The 14,773-nt window shown below is 40.3% G+C and overlaps 1 protein-coding gene across 6 annotated transcripts in view; it reads left to right on the top strand.

Moving 5' to 3' along the window:
* Positions 1-14,543, top strand: part of Phf3 (PHD finger protein 3) — a 70,986-nt gene extending 56,443 nt beyond the window's left edge. For all 6 annotated transcript variants that reach the window (XM_070017217.1, XM_070017219.1, XM_070017221.1 and 3 more), the window contains 5 exons: positions 4,224-4,419; positions 5,041-5,188; positions 7,900-7,989; positions 11,327-11,522; positions 11,711-14,543. In XM_070017217.1, the coding sequence (XP_069873318.1) occupies positions 4,224-4,419; positions 5,041-5,188; positions 7,900-7,989; positions 11,327-11,522; positions 11,711-13,833 (2,753 nt within the window). In that variant the 3' untranslated portion in view covers positions 13,834-14,543. The remainder of the gene's footprint in view (positions 1-4,223; positions 4,420-5,040; positions 5,189-7,899; positions 7,990-11,326; positions 11,523-11,710) is intronic.
* The last annotated feature ends 230 nt before the right edge of the window (positions 14,544-14,773 follow it).

The following is a 14,773-nucleotide window of genomic DNA, read 5'->3' as shown; positions in this document are numbered from 1 at the left end:
TACTAGTAAGTAACACAAGTTTAAGGTTCCTTATGGTTTTGTTGTTGTTGTTGTTTGGTTGGTTATTTTGTGAATAACTGGCCTTGTTGCTGTCCCTGAACTTCTTTGGTTCAAGCCCCACGACCGGAAAAGGAAAAAAAACATACTGAGGTTTACAACTACTGAATTGTAGCCCGGCGCTGGTGGCTCACGCCTGTAATCCTAGCTACTCAGCAGGCTGAGATCTAAGAATCGAGGTTCAAAGCCAGCCCGGGCAGGAGAGACCGTGAGACTCCTATCTCCAATAAACCACCAGAAAACCGGAAGTAGCGCTGTAGCTCAAGTGGTAGAGCACTCGCCTTGAGCTGAAGAGCTGAGGGACAGCGCCCAGGCCCAGAGTTCAAGCCCCACGACCGACCAAAAAAAAAAAAAGACAACTACTGAATTGTATGAGATATATTTAATTTTGTAAGAAATCATGAAACTGAAGCCAGTATTGTGACTTGAACTCAGGGCCTTGTACTTGCTTGGCTTGTTTGTTTGGCTAGTGGTGTATGTACCATAGCCTAGCTTCTTGCTGGTAATTTTGGTGGAGTTTTCCTCACTTTTCTGTCCAGGCTTAGGTTCAAAGCATGATCCTTTGGATGGGTGTGTGTGTGTGTGTGTGTGTGTGTGTGTGTGTGTGTGTGTGTGTGTGTGTGTGTGTGAGTGTGTGTGTGTGTGAGTGTGTGTGTGTGTGTGTGTGTGTGTGTGTGTGTGTGTGTGTGGTGGGGCCTGAACTCTAGGCCTAGGTGCTGTCCCTCTGCTCTTCAGCTCAAGGCTAGTGCTCTACCACTTAAGCCACAGTGCCACTTCCGGCTTTTTCTGCTTCTGTGGTGCTGAGAAATCGAACCTAGGGCCTCATGCATGCGAGGCAAACACTCTACCACAGAGTCGCCTTCCTAGCGCCAGATGTCAGCCTCTTGAGTAGCTAGGATCATAATAGACTTGAGCCACTGGGGCCCAGCTTCACACTTCTTCCTTTTTTTTTTTTTTTTTTTTTTTTTTGTTGGTCGTTGGGCTTGAACTCTGGGCCTGGGCGCTGTCCCTCAGCTCTTCAGCTCAAGGCGAGCGCTCTACCACTTGAGCTACAGCGCCACTTCCAGTTTTCTGGTGGTTTATTGGAGATAGGAGTCTCACGGTCTCTCCTGACCGGGCTGGCTTTGAACCGCGATCCTCGGATCTCAGCCTCCTGAGTAGCTAGGATTACAGGCGTGAGCCACCAGCGCCCGGCACACTTCTTCCTTTTTAACTGTTCAGTTTTAAGAGTTCTTTAAGAGTTCCACAAGTTCTTAGAGTTCAGTAAAATAGATAAGAATTACTATATATGTAATACAAGTTCTTTATTAGATAGATATTTAGCAAATATTTTCTCCTAGTCTGTGGGTTAAATCAGAATAACCAGCTCATCACTTCTTTCTAGATCCTTGCCTTTGATGTTTCCCCAAAAAGTCATTGCTATCTGCAGGGTCACCTATATCCTCTCCTATGTTGTCTTCTATGTGTTTTATATGTGTGTATTTTAGTAATTTGTGTATTGGTTAGAAAGTCTGTGTCTATTTCCCATGTGCATTTTGAGTTTTTTCTGTACCGTTTGTTGTAAAAGGTGTATTTGTTCTAGTGTATTGTTGTTATGATCACTTGACTTATTTGTGTGAGTCTATTTCTAGACTCTTTGTTTTGTTAATCTGTTTCTCTATTCTGCCAATAGGAAGGTGTTTTGATTACTTCAGCTCTGTTGTAAATCTTGAAGCATAATCTCAGTACTCTGACTTTGATCTTCTGTATTCTATTTGTTAGTCTTGAACTTTCACTCAGAAATTACCTTTTCTCTTATATTTTCCTTGATTATTTATTCAGTAAATATTTATTGAACTCTTTTTGTCAGGTACTTGGCTGGTTGTAGGGAATATAGTGGTAAAATGTCTGATATTGTCCAGAGTGTAGGAGAAACTATAATTTAGTGGTGAATGCAGACAAATGATTATTAAAGTTATAGAAATACAGTTTTTATAAGTGTAGATGGCAAGAAGATATAGCCTACACTGGGATGTCTGGCTGAAGAATTATGTAATCAAGATATGAAGTTCAAGATTGGTTCCTACAAAGAGTACAAGAACATCTCAGAATTTAAATTCAAGAAGAGAAGGGTATACCATGTTGTTGAACAGATATTTGGAATGTCTGTTTACAAGATACATTTTTAGATTTTTTGTATATATTTTTATTGTAAAAATACTGTTCAGAGGGGTTACATTTACATTTTTTGATTTACATTTACATTTTATAGCCATTGATTTTGAGTCTAGAAGTTATGATTCTGTACTACCATTGAAATTAGTTTAATAAGTAGTGAACAGCATTTTAAAACAAAATCATAATAGAAAATGTCACTAAATTTCATAATTGAAAGTGATGATTAGCCATGCACTGGTGGCTTATACCTATAATACTAGCTACTCAGTAGGCTGAGGTCTGAGGATATGGTTCAAAGCCAGCCGAGGCAGGAAAGTCATGAGATTCTTATCTTCAATTAACCACCAGAAAACAGAAGTGGCACTGTAGCTCAAAGTGGTAGCGCGCTAGCCTTGAGCTGAAGAGCTGAGGGACAGCAACCAGGCCCAGAGTTCAAGCCCCAGAGCCCACCAAAATAAAAAAAGAAAGTGATGATTTTTATGAAACTTTATTTCTACTTCGTATACACAGACAAGCACATAAATTTAACAGTGGCACATAGGAATATTTCTATTTTAAATTATAATTGTATTGTTAGGTTGTTTCATAAGTTGGGTAATGAGTACATTTCTTTTTTTGGACAATGTCACCTCTTCACTTTCCAGTCCCATCCCTGCCAATAAGTTACATAGGTTACATAGTGTGTACTAAATAATATGGTTGTTTTGTTCACCCTTCCTCCCTCCCTTTCTGGCCTCTCATTCCCCACCCCCCCCCCCCCCAATAAGGAAAAAAAGCCCAAAGCAAAAACAAAATGAACAGCCATCAATAACAACCCATGTTTCCATTTTCTAGAATTCAGTTTTATAAATACTCTTAAATCTTCAGAGAAGTTACACCTTGGTGTTTCGCATTGCCTTTGGTCTGTGTGTGAATGCTAGTAAGTTATTATGTGCCTTTGGTCTATGTGTGAATGCTAGTAAGTTATTATGTGCATTTCAGTTTTAGATCTAGCTTCCACATATGAGAGAAAACATGTGCTGTTTGTCTTTTTGAGTTTGGGTTACCTTTCTCTGCATGATTTAGTCTAGGTCCAATCATTTCCCTATAGAAGATAGAACCTTATTCTTTCTAGTGCACGAGAAAATTCCATTGTGTGTGTGTGTGTGTGTGTGTGCAGCAGTGAAAACGAACAAGTGTCCTTCACTATATCCTGACTTTTAATGATGTGGGTAGATGGCCAAGCGTTCAGAGTGAAGTTCTATGTTTAATGTAGTTTTTTTGTTTTGTTTTTCAGGTTGGGGGCTGGGGGTATCGGTTTTAGGACTAGAACTCAGGGTCTGGTTGCTATGCCTGAATTTGTTCAAGGCTAGTGCTCTACTACTGTGAGCCACAGCTCTCGTGGTTAATCTCACAGATTTTCCTGCCTGGGATGGCTTTGGACCACAATCCTTAGATCTCAGCTTCTTGAATAGTTAGGATTACAGTTTTGAGCCACCAGTGCCCCAGCTATGTTTAGTTTTTTGAAGAACCTCCAAACCGCCTTCCAGAGTGGTTGCACTAGTTTACATTGCAACCAACCATGCAATAGGGTTCCTTTTCTCCCATATCTTCACCAGCATTTATTTAGAACATTTCTTAAATACTACCAGGTGAGCTATTTTCATATCAGTAAGAGAGGAATTACATCATGAAATTGCTGATATACTTTACATGAAATCATACGTTTTACATGAAATCATTCATATATTTTACTCATGTGTTACATTTAGGAGGTAATATGAATATAATGTTTAAAGGAATAATACAGTACAGATAGAACTCTGCACAGTGTGCTGTACCTTGCATTTCAGATTAGTTCAGTTCTCTATACATGTGAGAGGATTGGCAGTGGGGAGAACACTTAAGTATAGGTGTTATAAGACTCATTATGAGAATGGAAGGATGGAGTATGAATCAAAGAAATGCAACAGCTTCAGAAAGTAAAAGGGGATTAAGTTATGGTTTATGTTGGTGTCTTCTGGCTTTAGGTCGAATGGCACCACCGGTAGATGATCTTTCTCCAAAAAAAGTGAAAATTGTTATTGGAGTTGCTCGTAAACACTCAGACAATGAAGCTGAAAGTATAGCAGATGCATTATCTTCAACTTCAAATATTTTGGCTTCTGAGTTCTTTGAAGAGGAGAAACAAGATTCTCCAAAAGCAACATTTTCTCCTGCTCCACGGTACAGTACTTGCAGTTAAAGTTTCTATAGCAGTCATCATAGATTTCTGCTACATTTTGAGAGTCTTCAAAAACAGAAAAGTGATGTATTTCTTAGGAATTTTGAGAAACTCTGTCTTCATACATTCTAATTGAGATAAAAAAATAAGACTATGATATTTAATTTTTTTCTTAGATACAGATATGACTTAAAACAGTTAAGTTAGGCAGTAACCTGTGGCTCACGCCTGTAATACTAGCTACTCAGGAGGCTGAGATTTGAGGATCAAGGTTCAAAGCCAGCCTAGCCAGGAAAGTCTGTGAGACTCTTTTTATCTCCAATTAAACACCAGAAAACTGAAGTGGTGCTGTGGCTCAAGTGGTGGAGCGCTCGCCTTGAGCTAAAGAGCTGAGGGACAGCGCCCAGGCCCAGAGTTCAAGCTCCACAATCAACAGACAAAACAAAACAACAAAAAGAACACAGTTATACTCCTTCCAGGAGGTTTGGGATAGTTAACTTTTTACAATTTGCTTGTATGCTGTCCTTCTTGACATTTTAAAATAGCAGTAACTGATGATAAAGTTCAAGGTAGATGACTTTTCATGGGCCTTTAGGTAATATCTTTTTAATGTCATTTTCTAGTCCAGAGATGCCTGGAACTGTTGAAGTTGAGTCTACCTTCCTGGCTCGCTTGAACTTCATCTGGAAAGGCTTCATCAACATGCCTTCGGTGGCAAAATTTGTTACCAAAGCTTACCCGGTATCTGGTTCCCCTGAATACCTAACAGAGGTACTGTCAGCTTTCCTGCCCCTTTGACCTTTGGCCCAGGTGTTCCAGAAAACAGTAGAGAGAGAGAGAGAGAGAGAGAGAGAGAGAGACACACACACACACACACACACACACACACACACACACACACACACACACACACACACACACACACACACACACACACACACGCACGCACGCACGCACGGTGAACAGCTAGTAATAAAATGTTTATTAATAACTTTCTTTTCACAGCTCAGTCAATGAAAGTAGACACTCACAAATGTATTTGAGGGTTGTAGAGAACTATCATCTGAAAGCTTTAGATAGTGTGTCAGAAATAAAAATCAGAGTGTGTCTATGTGAATATCTGAACTTGGTTTTAAATATATACAGTTAGACATACTTGAGCCAGATGTTGAAACCTCATGTCTGTAATCTGTGTTACTCAGAAGGCTGGGTTATTAGGATCCAGGCTCAAAGACAGCTGGGCAGACAAAGTCAAGAGATTCATCTCTAATAACTAGCAAAAAGCTGAAACTTGAGACAGGACTCAAGTGGCAGAGGGAAAAGCTGAGTGAGACCTGAGCTCAATACTACCTGTCAAAAGAGATTGCTGGACATCCTTATAGCATTCAGTGCTAGCCCATGTGAATATTTTCCATTGTTAGACTAGTCTTCTAATTCTCTCACTGCTTATAGTTTATGACTGTAATTCTTACCTATTTCTGAAAATAAGATGTCTACATGGAGCTTGAGCTTTATAGGTAGTTGAGAATCTCATGATATTGTTATAGTGCTACCCTTGCTGGTTTTAGTTCCTTTTTTTTTTTTAAATTCTGGGGCTGGGGCTGGGGCTTGAACTTGGGGCCTGTTCAGTATCCCTTAGTTTTTCATTCAGGACTTGTATTCTACCACTTTTGCTACAGCTCTACTTCAGGCTTTTTGCTGCTTAATTGTTCATAAGAGTCTTATAGACCTTCCTTCCTGGGCTGGCTTTGAACTTCATCTGGAAAGGTGATCCAAGATCAGATCTCAGCCTAATTCGTAGCTGAGATTATAGGCATGACCCACTGGTGCTAGTCTCTTTAGTTGTTTTTTATACCTTAGGGAATAGGGGGAAATTGTAGGATGTGTGGAAAATAAAAAACAGTACCACCAAAATTTTAGACATAGTGAGAAAGTATGACTTGAACAAAGAATATTTTTATGTGAGTTGCAGAAGGAAACTGAATCAGTATATATCTATAAACACACAGATAACTATGTTTATATGTGACATTTACAATTCTGATACAGTCTCAGACTACTGACTAAAGTCAAACTTAGTTTTTCCATTATTTTTTTCAGTATTTCTAAATGTCTAACTCATATACCTGCTCTTTGTAAGCTAACCAAGTTTTCTTTGGATGAGACTGAAATTAACCTAATGTACTAGTGCTCATTAAATGTAGGTTTGTTTGCTGTGTCTGTGAAAATAAGCAGCATGAATGCTAATTTTATATGTAAAGAGACACTTCGTATGGCTTACTTTCTAGAGCTCCGCTTTTTCTAATTATTTATAATTTGGATATCTAAAGCAAAAATAAACTTAGGTTAATATCAGTTAATTATACTAACATAATTTCAGTTCATCTTTCTAGGAAAAAAATGAATATGCCGAATTAAATTTTAAATGATTAAAAATAATTTTATGTATAGTTATTTTTCAGAGTGTCTTTTAAAAGTCTGTTGTGAGCCAGGCACTGGTAGCTCACACCCTCTGATCTTAGCTTCAGCACTGGTAGCTCACACCCTCTGATCTTAGCTTCAGCACTGGTAGCTCACACCCTCTGATCTTAGCTTCAGCACTGGTAGCTCATCCTGTCTAATCTTAGCTTCAGATCCCAGGAGGCTGAGCTTTCAGGGTCATGGTTCAAAGCCAGCACAGGCAGGAAAGTCTCACTAACCACAAAAAAAGCCAGAAGTGGCGCTGTGGCTCAAATGGTAGAGTGCTAACTGTTAGAGATAAAGCTCAGAGACAGAGCCAGGCCCCAGGACAGGTGTGCATGAGCGCGCATGTGCGCGCACACACACACACACACACACACACACACACACACACACACACACACACACACACACACACACACACACACACACACACACACACACACACACACACACACACACACACACACACACACACACACACACACAGTCTTAAATTACTTTAGTGTTACCTTCATTAAAAAACATGTACTGTGATTAAATGTGCTGACTTCTGAAGCTAAACTGTGAATGATTAAACAATTTATTTCTCTGTCTGCTATCACTTAAACAAAACAAATTTAAAAAGCCCAAACAACAGATGGGATATGTGAATGTTTTTGAAATACATTTGCCCTTCTCTGGACTGCTAGGGGACATTGATTCCCTTTGCTGTGCACACACCCATCTGACCTCCGTCTTTCTTAGTAATGGTATCTTAGACATACATTTGGAGTCATGAGAGACAAAGCCTAATTGCTGTCTTTCTGTACCATAGCATATGCTGCTTGCTGTTTGGGGCTTCATGCATGCTAATAAGCACCCTACAACTGAACTGTGTCCTAGTCCTATTTACTTACTTATTTTTTTTTTTTTTTTTACCATTTTAAGTTGATCAGTTAAATTTATATGAATTTCTAGTATTTCATTAAGGATATTTTATGCATATTGAATGCTTCATTATTATTTTTTTTAAACTACAGGATCTGCCAGACAGTATTCAAGTAGGTGGGAGGATATCACCTCAGACAGTTTGGGATTATGTGGAAAAAATAAAAGCATCGGGAACCAAGGTGAGGAAAAATATCATGGTCACATGTTCACAGGAAAAAAACTTTTCCGTTTTTATGCAGAGTTGTGGTTTTCTGGGAAGAAAATATCACAGAACTAAAGTAAGGCTGTTCACTAAGGCTCAGGACTGTCCAGCATTCCCTTTTATTTTCCTCTCTGGTATGCTTCCTCTGGCTCCTGTTAAAATTTTGTAAGAAGTGTTTTAGACTAAGTGTTGGAATTTGCCTTGTAAATCAACTTTCAGTTATAGACATGCACACTTAAGCTTTTGCAACAAAGAAGCTCTAAAATATAATGGCTCAGACAATACAGAAGCTGTTTTTCTGTTCCTGTTTGATTACTTGTTCATTGATTACTATGTTCACTCTGGGCCATACAGGATCATTTAGGAATCAGACTTGTTCTTCTTTGACATTTTGTTATTGCCAAGAGTGTTAATTTCATCAGGCAAGCATAGTCAAAGCTGACTTAGAGCACTAAATGGAAATAAATGAAAATGGCTTATACAATTAGCAAAAATACCCAGAAACTACACTCATTACCTGTCATTTCTATGAGTAAGAACTTAGTCACAAAGTGCCCATTCTGAAACTTTGGGCACCAACATGTAAAAATCACCATATGTGACTGGTTCTAGCCAAAACACAAGTCCCCTGACAACATTACAGAAAATCATCTTCAGGCTATGTGCACAGATGTATTAGAAATAACTGATTAAGGTCCTACTTCCAGGATAGTATCTTTTTTTTTTGTTCAGTCATGGAGCTTGAACTCTGGGCCTGGGCTCTTTGTGAATAAGTGCGCGCGTGCTCGTGTGTGTGTGTGTGTGTGTGTGTGTGTGTGTGTTTGTGTGCGCGCGCACGTGTGCATGAGCACGTGTGTGTGTGCATGTGTGTGTGCATGTGCATGTGCGTGTGCCTGTCTTGAGGCTTAACTTCCCTGACATTCTTTTGCTCAAGTCTAGCACTCTTACCTACTGAGGCACAACTTCACTTCTGTTTTTTTTGTTTTTTGTTTTTTTTTTGTGATCAGTTAGAGTCTCACAGATGTTTCTGCCTGCGCTGGTTTTGAACTACAATCCTAAGATCTCAGCCTCCTGAGTAGCTAGGATTACACGATAGTCTTTTTAAAAATGTTTTGTTGTTGGTCTTGGGGCTTGAGCCTGGGCACTGTCCCTGAGCTGCTTTTGCTCAAGGCTAGCACTCTACCACTTTGAGGCAGAATTCCACTTCCTTTATTTATGGTTAATTGGAGATAAACGTCTCACAGACTTTGCTGCCCCAGCTGGCTTTGAACCTCCATCCTCAGATCTCAGCTTCCTGGGATTATAGGCATGAGCTGCTAGAACCCAGCATGATAGTCATTTTTTGAGATGGAGTGATGTGTTTCAGTTCATTCACATGTGTTTCCTCCGGAAGCTTGCATCAGTTTTAGGTTTTGTAGTAAATCTATTCTTACAAGTTTTTACTGTTTACCTTTATGAAGAAACATCTTTTTTTTGTTGGTCATGAGGCTTGAACTCTGGGCCTACACAGTGTCCCTCAGCTCTTCAGCTCAAGGTGAGCACTCTACCACTTGAGCCACAGTGCCACTTCTGGTTTGCTAGTGGTTTATTGGAGATAAGAGTCTCATGGACTTTTTTCTCCGGGCTGGCTTTACACTGCTATCCTCAGATCTGAGTAGCTAGGAATACAGGCATGAGCCACCAGCGCCTGGCTAGAAACATCTATTTTCTTTTTTTTTTTTTTTGGGGGGGGGTGGTTGTGGGGCCTGAACTCTGGGCCTGGGCGCTGTCCCTCAGCTCTTCAGCTCAAGGCTAGCGCTCTACCACTTGAGCCACAGTGCCACTTCCGGCTTTTTTCTTTTTGCTTATGTGGTGCTGAGGAATTGAACCCAGGGTCTCATGCATGCAAGGCAAGCACTCTACCACTGAGCCACCTTCCCAGCCCCGATACATCTATTTTCTAACACTGCCAAATAAATACCAAATTATGACTCTCCAGAGACAGGCAACAAAGCTCTTGAGATGGTCAAGTGATACCTAGTCCCCGCTATTCCAGAAGAATACCTATAAACTAGATGATCAAATTTCTGTTTGTACATTATGTCCATTCCATCTGCAGTTTTACTTTCTAAGGTTGTAGTTACCTGTGGCACAAAAATATTAAATGGAAAAAGGGCTAGAAGTATCTCTTAAATATTAGAGAACTTGGCTAGCAAAATTCAGGACCCTGAGCTTAAACCCTAGCACTGCAGATGGATGGATGGATGGATAGAAGGATGGATGGATTGGTCAACAAATGACAATCTCTGGCAATAATTCATAAGTTCAAACTTCTGTGCCATTCTAAGTAGCATGATGAAAGTTAACGTATCCTTCCAGGGCCACCAGTGTGTTGTTACCTCTGTCCAATGTATACAGCAAATAACTGTACACATTACTAATACTACTTATTAGTTGTTTAACAGTCCCCTCTTTTTTAATCATATTGATTGCCATAGAATGTCAGTGCTTATATTCACATAACCCTCCATTCATTTAATAGTGGCCTCAAAACACAAGATTAGCTGGGCACCCGTGCCTCACACCTGTAATCCTAGCTACTCAGGAGGCTGAGATTTGAGGATTGCGGTTGGAAGGCAGTCCAGGCAGGGAAGACCATGAGACTCTTACCTCCAATAAACAACTCAGAAAAGGCTGGAAGTGATGCTGTGGCTCAAGTGGTAGAGCGCTGGTTTTGAGCAAAAGAACCCACAAGATTATAAATAGTAATTTTCTTGATTTATTCTATTTTTAGTTAATTGTTCATCTTTTCCTGTGCCTAATTTATAATTTAACTGTCATAGGTATGTATGTGGAGAAAAAAAATGTAGGTTAGTTCCGTCAGTTTCAAGTTTGCACTGGGAATCTTGGAATGTAACACTCAGAGAAGGGAGGATTGCTATGTAGTACATGCATGGGTGGTTGGTGGTATTATTAGTTTACCATATGCTAAGAACATGGGTACTTTGGAAGATGTAGCATTGGAAATCAAGATGTAGTATACATAGAATAAATTTGTGGTTTCAGTGTCATCTGACAATAACAGGTGGTATCATCTTGAACAAATTCCTTAGTTATGTTGGAACTCTTTGGAAAGCCTTTTGAAAAACTCATCACTATATCAACAAAGATCTCAAAAGTTTCCTTTTAACATGCTCGTCTGTATTTAAGTTGTTAAACTGTGTTATTTGGGAGCAGTTATAAAATTTAACAAATTACTAATACTTAAGAATTACTATTTAAAACCATTTTTCAGGTTACCATTTTACAAAACTCCTTGTTATTTCCCTGAATAGGAAATTTGTGTGGTTCGCTTCACACCAGTGACTGAAGAAGATCAAATTTCCTACACTTTGCTGTTTGCATACTTCAGTAGCAGAAAGCGCTATGGAGTAGCTGCTAACAACATGAAGCAAGTTAAAGATATGTACCTTATTCCTTTGGGTGCTGCAGATAAAATTCCACACCCTCTTGTGCCTTTTGATGGACCTGGTAGGTATAAGTTTTGGTAGCGGGATAAGATTGAAGATTGAGGGCGGGACCATAGTCTAGAGAATGGCTGCTCATTAGGACCCAAGCCTCTGTTGAGATGGCTTAGCAGAGCTAGAAACCCACTTAAGAGCTTGAAAGGAACTTTTAGGCTGTGATTGAAAGTGACTCGATGTGTTTATTTTATACAGGGCTTGAACTACACAGACCTAATCTATTGTTGGGGCTAATTATCCGTCAGAAGCTGCGGCGGCAGCACAGTGCCAGTGCCAGTGGTCACACTGTTGAGGCCTCTCTGAGTGTACCAGTAGCCTTGCCACCTGACAAGAAGAGCAAGACAGAAACTCCCACAGATGAGGCGCCAGAGGAGGAAAATGACTTCTTCAATTCCTTCTCTACTGTGTTACACAAGCAGAGAAATAAGCCTCATCAGACTCTGCAGGAAGATTTTCAAACAGCAATCGAACCTGTAATGGAAGTTGCTAAACAGGAACCACCAAAGCCTCTAAGATTCCTTCCTGGGGTATTAATTGGCTGGGAAAATCAACCTTCAACTTTAGACTTAGCAAATAAACCTCTTCCTGTAGATGATATTCTTCAAAGTCTTTTAGGTACCACTGGTCAAGCATATGCGCAGGCTCAGCCAGTGACTGAGCAAAATACTCATAAAGAAATTCCATTTATAACTGAGCAAACCAACCTAGTCTTACCTAGTCTATCAGCAGAAAAAATGGATAAAGTGGAAGCAACTGATGGTGACGCAAGTGAGACAAAAGTTAAAGTAGACAACGTTATGGAATCTATAGGTAACTCAGGAGGAAGAGAAGAAACGCCACTAGTGGGACCATCTACCATTTCTCCAGGGCCTTTGACCAGTCTTAGTCTCAGAGGTAAACCACAAGATGTTTCAACAGAAGCATTCCTAACCAATTTATCAGTTCTATCACAACAAGAGGAGACTGTGGAGAGTAAAGACAAAAATTTAAAAAGACAACAGGTCCAAGAACAAGAGAATAATTTGCAAGATAATCTGACATCAGGTAGTTCTCCTTGTGTGTCTAATACAGGAAGAGGAAACGTAGATGGTACTGCAAATACAGGTGAGAGCCTTGTTGGGAATGCAGCACGGTCCCCACAGTTTATCAACCTGAAAAGAGACCCTAGGCAAGCGGCTGGGCGAAGCCTGCAGACCGCGGCTTCAGAAAGCAGAGATGGAGACAGTGGCCGGGATGGAGAGAGAACAGCGTTGTCTGGCCTGCCACACAGCAAAGAGCACCTACCGGAGCCAGTCAGTGTGGAGGAAACGCCAACTGCCGTAGAGAAAGGCACCTCCGTTGAGCGCAATGATAATCCAAACGCCGCACAAAGCTCATCATCAGTAGAAAACCTAGATTCTTCTCAAACAGAGCAAGCAGAGCCTTTGAAGGAAGGTATTTTAACACAAAATATTGAAACGGTGCACCCATTTAGAAGAGAGTCGTCTGCAGCGGCATCTCATTTTGAGATTGGAAATTCATGCCAGTCAGAATTTCCTTCTAAAAACATCAACTTCACCTCCAGAAGTACCAGCCCCAGGACAGGTGCAAACTTCCCACCCATCAGGCTGCAGCAGCCTGGCCTTCAGCACCTCAAGTCTAGCTCTTCTGGCTTCCCATTTGCAGGACCTCCTAACTTTCCTCCACAAAACATGTTTGGATTTCCACCACATTTACCACCTCCATTACTTTCCCCTCCGGGCTTTGGTTTTACCCAAAATCCAATGGTCCCCTGGCCACCAGTGGTTCATCTCCCAGGCCAGCCACAGCGAATGATGGGCCCCCTCTCCCAAGCATCAAGGTATATGGGTCCTCAGAACTTTTACCAAGCTAAGGACATTCGGAGACCAGAAAGGCGCCACAGTGATCCTTGGGGTAGGCAAGATCAGCCACTGGATAGGGCCTTCAGTAGAGGAAAAGGGGACCGCCAGAGATTCTATAGTGATTCACACCACGTAAAGAGAGAGAGACACGAAAAGGAGTGGGATCCAGAATCGGAAAGGCACAGACGCAGAGACCGAAGCCAAGACAAGGACAGGGACAGAAAAGGCAGGGAGGAAGGGCACAAGGACAAAGAGAGGGCCCGGCTGTCACATGGCGATAAAGGGACCACAAGCAGAGACGGCAGGAATGCGGAGAAGAAGCCCGACAAGTCTAAAAGTGAAGACTACGAAAAGGACAAAGAGCGCGAGAAAAGCAAACACCGAGAAGGCGAGAAGGACAGGGACAGATACTACAAAGACAGGGACCACGCCGACAAAGCCAAGAGCAAAAGGTGAAGCCCGCAGGCTGCTTCAAGAGCACCCTTCTGTAACTGTCGTTTGTGAATCCTCGTGAAATTGCCTGCTAGGAGTGTGCCATCTTTTAAATTTTTACTGTTGGTAGTTTTCAGAATAATAAATTCTCTGTGTTGGTGCAGAGTGCCCTGTACCAGTGTTCTTCAGCCCTTCATACCAACTATCCCTAGTTATAGGAATTTAATATTTTTTAAAAGTTTTACATGGCTGTATATTCAAAGATTTGTTTTATTAATATGCAATAAAGACTTAGAAATTTTAGTTTTATTCCTTAATCGGTAAATACGGTTAATTGTGGAATATATTTACTGCCTCCAGTGAATGTGCTTTATATGATGACTAATTTGAGAGTAAACATGTGCTCTGTATATTTCTTTCATCCGTCACTGTTCTTGAACTTTAGAGGAACAAAAAGCTAAGCAACTTCATAATCATACTAATCACTTAGTTGAACAATTTTGAGACTCAGAAGCCCATATTAAATGCTTTAATCTGTACTCATTGAAGGCATTTACTACTATATACTACAGCTTTGTGATAGACCATTTTTTTCTTTTTTCTTCTTGGCTCTTCAGAAACTTGAATTCTTAAGCTTGTACATGATCTTGTGTTTTGCTATCCTTTTTACTGTAAAATGTAAATATTTTAAGGGATATTTTGATTCTAAATATGATAAAAGAATTTCTCACTTATTTTGTGTGTGTGATTTGAAATTCAGTAGAAATAATTTCTTTTTTAAAGGTTTAATTACCTTCAGACATTGTTAAACGCAGCCAAGAACATACACACACAACTATTTCAAGCATTAGATGAGGGAGAAATAATACTTTTCAAACTATAAGCTGAGATAAGTCATATACTTCGGAAGAAGCTGGAATTTAGAACTGCGAATGAAAAATCTGCTGGAACAATGGATCTGTGT

The sequence above is a fragment of the Dipodomys merriami genome, unplaced genomic scaffold, assembly GCF_024711535.1.
Source record: "Dipodomys merriami isolate MVZ:Mamm:240054 unplaced genomic scaffold, mDipMer1.0.p SCAF_122, whole genome shotgun sequence".
NCBI lineage: Eukaryota > Metazoa > Chordata > Mammalia > Rodentia > Heteromyidae > Dipodomys > Dipodomys merriami.
This window is presented reverse-complemented; position numbering and strand designations above follow the sequence as displayed.